The sequence below is a fragment of the Malurus melanocephalus genome, unplaced genomic scaffold (assembly GCF_030028575.1).
Source record: "Malurus melanocephalus ecotype Western Australia unplaced genomic scaffold, MMel_1.1 scaffold_947, whole genome shotgun sequence".
Classification (NCBI taxonomy): domain Eukaryota; kingdom Metazoa; phylum Chordata; class Aves; order Passeriformes; family Maluridae; genus Malurus; species Malurus melanocephalus.
Window position 1 is genome coordinate 132,216 of NW_026624179.1, and position 9,025 is coordinate 141,240.

The 9,025-nt window shown below is 56.7% G+C and overlaps 1 protein-coding gene across 1 annotated transcript in view; it reads left to right on the forward strand.

Annotated features, from left to right (window-relative positions):
* HIVEP3 (HIVEP zinc finger 3) overlaps nucleotides 1-8,817 on the forward strand; it is a 99,769-nt gene extending 90,952 nt beyond the window's left edge. The window contains exons 8-9 of the mRNA XM_057386279.1: nucleotides 3,956-5,019; nucleotides 7,906-8,817. Coding sequence (XP_057242262.1) covers nucleotides 3,956-5,019; nucleotides 7,906-8,745 — 1,904 coding nt within the window. The 3' untranslated portion in view covers nucleotides 8,746-8,817. The remainder of the gene's footprint in view (nucleotides 1-3,955; nucleotides 5,020-7,905) is intronic.
* The last annotated feature ends 208 nt before the right edge of the window (nucleotides 8,818-9,025 follow it).

A 9,025-nucleotide genomic window follows, 5' to 3' on the forward strand; every position in this document is an offset into this window, starting at 1 on the left:
GCTCTGAGCCCCGCCCCTGCCCGCAGGGATGGTGTCAGGATGCCGGGGCAGGTCCCTGGGGCTGTCYCTGCACTCTCTGAGACCTTTCCCTCGCTGAGGTTTGTGGTGGCAGACGCAGAAAGCTCCTGAGTTTGGGGCTTCGCTTCCCTTCGCTCCTGACCCCCGGCCTTGCTCTGTCCTGGCCGGGGCYGAGAAGGGAGAGCACCAGGATAAGGCACAGCTCCACATTGTCACCAACCCCCCGAGATGCCAAACCCCAAAACCCCAATATGTCTAAGCCCAAAACCCCAAGATGTCAAATCCCCAAACCCTGAGATGCCAAACCCAAAACCCTGAGATGCCCAACCCCAAAACCCCAAGATGTCCAACCCTAAATCTCTCAGATGTCCATCCCCAAACCCCCGAAATGCCAAACCCCAAACCCCAAGGTGCCAAATCTCTGAGATGCCAAACCCCTGAGATTCCAAACTCCAAACCCCTGAGGCACTAAACCCCTAAACCCTGATATGTCCAAACCAAAACCCCTGAGATGCCAAACCCCAAACCCCAGAGATGTCAAATCCCAAACCTCTGAGATGCCAAACCCCCATTGCCAACATGCCAAGCCCCAAACGCCCAAGATTCCAAGCCCCAGAACCCCGAGATATCCAACCCCAAAACCCCAAGATGTCAGACCCCCAACCCCAGAGACGCCAAACCCCAAACTCAGTCTCAGGGGCTGGCTCCAAGCTCCCGCCAGTGAAACACATTCCTTTTCCGAGCAGGAAATCTGCAGGCAGGCTGAGCCCACAGCTGGGAGTTTGCAATAATATTTGTTCTGAGCTCAGCTCCTCGGGGAGTTTGCAAACAGCCCGGCAGCCCCGGCACCACACAGGATTTCGCAAGGCYGGCCAGAATCCCTCTGCACAGAGAGCTGCAGGGAGAGCTCTGCCCTCGGGGATCGTTTGGAACCAGGATGAGATTCTCCTTTCCATTTCCCGTTCCAGTTCCAGGCAGGCTGTTGGCTGGATAATCAGCATGGGAAAATCCACATTTTAAATGCATTTGGGAATGCCAAGTGCTTCGTGAGTGCTGGCATTCAAAATAAACAGAATTCAGCTCTTTTTTCAGTCCATGACAGCCACTTCATGCTGGGTGGCCGTGTCCCCTCTGAAACCACCCAGGCAGGTGATGCCTTAAGGACCCTGAAAATAAAACAAGATTTGGAGATMATATTAGTGCAGGAGGAAATGGAAAGGTGGTTTTTATCGAAGACCCCCAAAGGCAAATGCGGAAAATGTCCCCCAAAGACCACCCCCCGTGGGGTGAGCACCGTTTTATGAGTTTAGCAAATGAGCAGATTTGACCAAAAGCACCAATTGGATACATCAGAGGTGAAGTCATTTCCCCCTCTCCCAACCCTCCCCACTCAGATGGAAACTGAACTTTGTTGAGGAAAATGTGTCTGGAAAAGCTGTCCCYGATCYTGGTAGCCAGGGAGAGCCGAGATGGAATTGGCACCTTGGAGTGTTCTGTGTTCCTGCCTGGGGAAGGGACAGAAAACCACTGGGAAAACTGGCCAGTTATACAATAATCGGCTACAAATACATCTGCAAGGAATGCAGGGAATAGATAAAAGAAAAAAAAGAGCAAAAATCAACCCAGCATCACGGGTGTGCCCAGCTCAGTCACCCTCCACGTTCCCCGCAGAGAGATGGCAGCTCTGAGCGGGGCACAGCTCCGGAGGAGGAGGAGCAGGTCCCAGGCTGACCCGGGGGGACACAGCTGGTGGGACTGGGGTTTGTCACCCACAGGTGGCACAGCACAGCCAGCCTGCCCTGCCAGAGCCAGTGACCCAGTGTCCCCAGGGTGTCCCCAGGTGTCCCCAGGGGTGTCCCCGCAGTCCCACTCCAGCCTTCGGTGGCTGGTCATGCTGTATCGAGCTTACCTAAACCAGAGTCTAGATAAAATCCAGAGAATCCAAAGCAGTTCTGTTCATTGCAGCGCCTTCAGRGCCATCCAGGGCAGTCCCAGCCCAGCCAGGGGCTGCACCCACAATGGACAATGGCTCACGGCTTTTTCACCCTTTCTCACTTTTGTCCATTTGCACATCGGGATTTGCTGAATCCTCCAATTGCAGCTGCAGCCAATGCAGTCAAAAACTCCAACTTGGCTCCCCCAATTCTCTGTTGTTTCCATCTCTTGGGGCCTGGCMCAGGGAGGTGTCCTTGAGTTTGGGGCTGCAGAGGAATTGTTTTGYGTAAAAATGGGAGAGCAGGAGCTCAGCACTGTCTGTGGAGTCTGGAGTTAAACACTGAAGAATCCCAGGGGTACAGAGACATGGAAATAGAGAAACTGAAATCCTGAGGGATCACTGGCACTGGAGGCACGGATGAGCCTTTTCCAGCCCCTCSGGAGCAGGGGACCCGCAGCCCGGGGTTCTGCTGAGCTGCAGTGACATCCAGTGGCTGTCCCCAACGGACCTCTCGGGGCTGGGCTGGGCTGGCACAGCTGCCGGCAGCTCTGCACATCTGCCATGGCAAAAGCATATTTTCCTCTGAGCATTGAGAGCTCGGTGCTCATCTCAGAAAGTGCCTGCTGGCCCTTCAGGCAAGAGAAAGATGTGTTTCAACCCGCAAAAATATTTAAAATCCTTCAGAATTTGCTTTTTTTCTACCCTCAGTGCCTCCAAGCTCTGCTTTTTGGAGCATCCTTGGGCAAGGCCTTCCCCATACAGGCATCAAACCCCAAAGGAGCATCTGAGCCACACCTGGAATTTATCTGAGGAAGGGAAAATCTGCAGGGGTTCCTACTACCCCGCTGTTTGAATTTTAGCAAAAGTTTCTCAGCAAAAGTCCTGCCTTGCTGGTGTTTATCTGTGATGAAATCCAGGCAGGAAAAGGTCCAGCACGTGAGGTTGGGGAATTTTGGCAGCTGGGGCTGTTCTGGAGTCACCACCATTGTGACAAAATCATCCAGCCCCTCTGGAGGGTGAAGGCACTGCTGTCCTCATCTGTTAAAGGGTTTTTTTTTTGCATTTTAGAGCAAATAAAAAGCATGGCAGGGGCCTGGCAGGGAGCTGGAACTGAAACTGGGGTGGAGTGGGATTCACTGGGATCTGCTGGGATCAGCAGCAGCAGAGCTGGCACGGAGGGCACGGAGCAGGAGATGATCAGAGCCAGGAAACAGCCGGGCCCTCTCTCCTCTGCTGCCCTCAGAGCTTGTGAGCAGATTTAGCACAGAAATAGATCCTGAACATGTGTTTGGTGAGCAGATTTAACCCAAAAATAGCCCCTTACATGTGTTTAGGACAGATTAATGCAGAAATAGCCCCTTACRTGTGTTTAGGGGCAGATTTAATACAAAAGTAGCCTTTTACATGTGTTTAGGAGCAGATTTTATCCTAAAATAGCCCCTTACATGTATTTAGGAGCAAGTTTAATTCAAAAATAGCCCCTTACATGTGTTCAGGGGCAGATTTCACCCCAAAATAGCCCCTTACGTGTGTCTAGGGGCAGATTTAATACAATAATAGCCCCTTACATATGTTCAGGGGCAGATTTCACCCAAAAATAGCCCCTTACGTGTGTTTTCAGACAGATTTGGCACAAAAATAGCCCCTTAGATGTTTTTTTATGAGTAGTTTTAATACATAAATAGCCCCTTACATGAGTTTAGGGCAGATTTAACCCAAATATAGCCCTTTCTGTGTGTTTTGTGAGCAGATTTAACATAAAACAGCCCCTTAACGTGTATTTAGGGGCAGATTTAACCAAGAGCAGCCCCTTATCAGTGTCTTAGGAGCAGACTTAACACAACTGGGTTTGTGCAGTCTTACCCAAAACCAGCCCCTTCCTTGTGTTTTAGGGGCAGATTTAACACAAAAATACCCCCTGAATTTGTGTTTTAGGAGCAGATCTAGCAAAGCCCAACCCCTGCACGCATTTCACACTCTCCTTTCCATGTTTTTCCCCAGGAACCAGTGAAGACCTTTTCCAGGACTCGGAGGGGCGGGAGGGATCCGAGCCCCTCGAGGAGCACCAGTTTTCAGACCTGGAGGAATCCGACGACGACGATGACAACGAGGACGAGGAAGAYGAGGAGGAAGAGGAGAGCCAGGASGAGCCGGCGCCGCGGCTGCCGGAGGGCAAAGCCAGCCCGCTGCCGCCGCGCTCCTCGCGGGGCTCCCCGTCCTCTCCAGAGGAAGCCACGGAAGCAGCACCATCCACAGCTCCACAAACCGCTGCCAGCCCCCCAAAAGCCAGGGAAGAAGGCCAGCAGGCTTCCTCCTCCTCCTCAGGGCTGGAGTCCAAGCGGTCAGCGGCCGGCGGCGAGCTCACTGCGTGCCGCAGCTTCTCGAGCRTCCCCAGAGCGGCTCTGACCTCCACCGAGCGCTTGGCTCCTGCCGAGAGAGAGTCTGTCACCAGGCCACCCATGTCCTTGGCCATGGAGCTGTCACCCTCCAAAGACACCTCCCCGAGGAGGAGGTGGTCCCCGAGCCGCGAGTGCGGCCGAGGCGGCGGTGGCAGAGCAGCGATGGCCAGGAAGCACCTGCTGACCAAAAGCGAAACGTCCCCCAAGCGCTTCTCGCCGCCGGCCGAGCTGTCCCCGCTGCGCTGCCTGTCCCCGGGGAGAGGGCTGGCCCCCTGCCAGCGCCTGTCCCCCCGCAGGGAGGTGTCCCCCCTGCCCTGCGTGTCCCCAAGGCTGGAGCTGTCGCCTGCCAGACACCCGTCCCCGCGCAGGGAGCTGTCCCCGAGGACACCGCTGCCGCCAGAAGGAGAAGCGTCCCCCGTCCGGCACCCTTCGCCCAGCAGGGAGATGGCATCCCTGAGACACTTGTCCCTGAAGAAAGCCTCGTCCCCAGGCTGCTCGGAGCTGCCCAGGTGCCCATCCCCCGGCAGGGAGGACTCGCCTGGYGCCAGCAGAGCAGCGGAGGACAAAGTTCCCAGCTCATATCAAGCCCAGCCCGGGATATTCTCTTCGATGCCTCTACCTCACAGGTTCTTTGGCAAAAACTCACAGCTCTACGAGTCCAAGCTGGTAAGTGCAGCCCCTTCTCACCCCCTGCTCCCCACGGGTGTCCTCTCATGGTGGTTTTTGGTGAAGGTTGTGATGCACAAGTGCACATGGACTCGTGGCCAATGTCATRGAGAAAAAGGACAGGGACACCAGTGGGTTCTGTACCATTGGGATCCTGCCCGTCTCAGCTGGACAGGAATGAAGTTGTCCCTTCTCCAAGGGGTTATTGCCACKCCTGAGCCAGCCAGTCCTGCTGGGACCATCAGCAAGGACAATCACTTAGTGGCCAATTGTAACTCAGACCCTTTTTATTCCTGGGAATTTCATTCCCACCCCTGAGATTTCCCTGGTCAGGGTGGAGCTGTGACCATTTCCCACCAGTCAGTGACCTGGCCGAGCCCTGGGCTGTGTCCATCCCCAGCTCTGCTGGAGGAGCTGCTGAAAAATGTTCGTTTGGACACCTCTGATCCCATCTCGTGTCTCTCTCCAGCACGGAGAGGGCTTTCCCACAGGTCCAGAACATTCTTCCATCTCTCCAGCACGGAGAGGGCTTTCCTACAGGTCCAGAACATTCTTCCATCTCTCCAGCACGGAGAGGGCTTTCCTGCGGGTCCAGAACATTCTTCCATCTCTCCAGCACGGAGAGGGCTTTCCCGCGGGTCCAGAACATTCTTCCATCTCCCTGCTGGACAAACCAAATCCTGGGGGTGAAGGGAAACCATCCGTCTCTCCCAGTGCCACGGGCAGATCCCATGCGGGGTTTGGTGGAACATTTCCCRGATGAAACATTTCCCGTTCCCGCTGTGATGCTCAGCTCTGCTGTCAATTGTGCTGAGGAACTGAGATAAAATTGCTGTGAGGGGAGAGGCTCCAGCCCTCAGGACAGGGAAGGGCCTTTACAGACCCCTGCCCCCCTTTATAGATCCCTGCCCCCCTTTACAGATCACTGCCCCCCCTTTACAGACCCCTGCCTCTCTTTACAGACCCCCTGCCCCCTTTACAGACCCCTGTCCCCTTTACACACCCTCTGCCCCCTTTACTCTTGCCACCCCAGAGTTGAGCCAGGGCTTCTCCTCCCATGCCCATGATATTCTTCTGTCCTGTGGTGCCTCCTTCCTTCTTCTTTCGCTCTCAGTCTCCATCTCACCTTCTTAGAAACTCTCCTCTATTTTAGGTCCAGACTTTGGCTTTCTTTTGTGCTGTTTCCCTTTCCTGTCAATTCACTTCTCATGGTGAATCTCGGGGCTCTGGAGACCCCCATCTTTCTGCTCTCCTGCCAGGATAACTTCCTGCTGCCTCTGCTTGGAGCAAACCCCTTCGGCTCCCAAATCCACAGGAGGGAGACAATGTTTTATGCCCCTCCTGTCTGCCATTCCCACCTGTTCACATTTACCTTTTGGCTTCATTTTCCTGCTCCTTTTCTGCACCCAGAGGCACACTCGTGCTTTTCCACGTGCCTCCAAGGCAGCAGCACAAATGGAAAAATCCCCGTTTATCAGCACGAGGGGCAGCTGGGCTTCCATTGCAAAATTCACATTCCTGGCAAGGCCACAAGAGCCAGAAAGACCAGAGGAGGATTTATCAGATCCCAAAWGGAGCTTGAAGATGACCTTAGCTGGGTTTCAGTACCAGGCTCTCTGCCAGGTCTCACCATGACCATCTCCCTTCCCACTGGCCCTGGCCTCTCCTTGTGGCCATTGTTGCACCACTGAAATAATTTGTTGGGGTTTCCCAGGATCCCTAAAGTGATTTAGCTGAGAATTCCCGTGGATGAGTGACATTGAGCAGCGCTGGGGCTCGTCACTGGCCTGGCACGCTCTGCCTCTGGTGGCTCTTCCTTTCCTGTTCTCTCTCCCTGCTTTCTTCCACTGCTTTCTTTGCTGACATCCAGCTCATTCACAGCTTCAGGGAATTATTCCCCATCATCCCACAAAGGCAAGGTGCCCTCCAGYAGACCCTCACACTTCAACCCCATCCGGATGGGAAATTGGTTTTGGTTTCTGTCGCTCCCTCATCTCGGGAGCCCTGCGCAGGGGTTTAGCTCTGACCCGGTCACTAATCCATCCATTTCTGTTCAGCCACAAATCTGTCCATGATGTGCGTTAGGAAACTGTGGGACRCACCGGGAGAGAAAGAGGAAAAGGTAAAATGTAGGGTCTGAACCCTCAGTTTGTACTGAGCACCCCATGAGGGTGGTGGTGGTGGGGACCCATTGATGCCACCTCTCCCTCGGAGCATCCCTACACTCAGCAGCCGTGAGGATGCCATCCTGCTTGAGGAAAATGCAATAAAAATAACTAAATAACCTCATTCCGGGCTCTCAGGAGCCCCCTGCGCTGACAGGGATCCAGAGCAGCCCTGCTGGCAGCCAACACTGGTGACMCCTGTCAGGGCTTCAGAGAGCAGGACAAGGGGTGATGGTTTCAAACTGACTCAGGGGAGAGTCAGATTGGATCAGAGGGGGACATTTCTTACTGGAGGGTGGGGAGGGGCTGGGATGGAATTCCCAGAGCAGCTGTGGCTGCCCCTGGATCCCTGGCAGGACACTGGGGCTGGGAGCAGCCTGGGACAGTGGGAGGGGTCCCTGCCATGGCAGGGGTTGGAYGGGATGACCTTTAAAGGTCCGTTCCAACCAAACCTTTCTGTGATTTTTCGGTGATCCCGGCCTAACCCAAACCCCTGTGGCTGACCCCACCGGGGGTACCTCGGGCCCTTCAGGTGATCGCCGCGGGGCTGTGCTGCTCCTGCCGCTCAGGGTTTGGGGCTGCACATCTCCCTCGGTCCCCGCTGACCTCCCTCAAACCGGACCCGAACACCAAAYCCTTTCCTCGCCGTGCCACCGGAGCCGCTCACGCTGTCCCTCCCGTGTCACTCTGACCCAGCTCTTTCTTTTCCCCCCCGGCACAGAAGCTGGAGCCCCGCAGCCCGCCCTGCTCCCCCGGCACCTCACCGCCCGCCTGCCCCCGGCCCCTGGCGGCCGCCCACGACCTCCACGCTCCCGGCCGAGGGGAGGAGAATGTCTTCAGCCACCTCCCGCTGCACTCGCAGCAGCTGGCCCGGACCCCGTACCCCATGATCCCCATCGGGGGCATCCAGATGGTGCAGCCCCGGCCCAGCGCCCACCCCGGGCTGCTGCCCGGCCCCGCCGCGCCGCTCCCAGCCGGACTCTTCGCCTCCGCCGCCGGTGACCTCGCCCAGCCCTGCCGGGCTCCCCGGAGGGACGAGGAGCCCCCGACCCCTCCCGAGCCGTCCTCGGCGTCCGTGTCGCCCGTGGCCAAGGTCTCCAAGTACACGCTGTCCCCGGAGCCGGCGGGCCGTGGCTTCGCGGAGGAGGAGATGAGGACTAGGGAGCTCCAGCGGGAGCGGGAGGAGCACGGGGCGGCCGTGGCGGCCGTGGCCGAGCCCAGCCATGCGGAGCAGCCCCCGGTGTCCCCCGGCAGCCCCAGCACGGCCCGGGAGCCCCCTCCGGAACCTTCGGCCAGCGGGGATGACCCCCCGAAAGCCACGGGCCAGCAGCCACCGGGCAGCTCGAGCATCCCCTCGGAACCACCGCGCACCTTCATCTCGCCCGCGCTGGACCGGAGCAGCGGCAGCGCCCCAGAGCCCACCCCGGGCACCCCCAGGAGCAGCAGCCGCCCCCCAGAGCCCACCCCGGGCACCCCCAGCCCCAGCCCCGCTCCCTGCGGAGCCGGAGCCACTGCGGGGAGCCCGGCAGGAGCCACCCACGCCCCGAGCGCCCCGATTTAGGTCCAACTCCGACCGAGGTGGATGGAAAAACGGGGAGTACTCACAGCCTCCGCCAGCTGTTCCACCTTTAGGCTTCCTCTGTAAAATCAGCAGACGTTTTCAACACTATTTCCTTCAGTATAATCATCAGAAGCACTCTAGTGAATGACCAAACCCATGGAAAAATTCCTGGTTTTTCTTTGTCCCAGTCTGGTATTATCTCCACATGTATGCAGTTACTCGTGCCTTTTTCTATACCTTTTGTTGCTTGAAATGTACAAAACTGTTCGAGGCTGTGAAT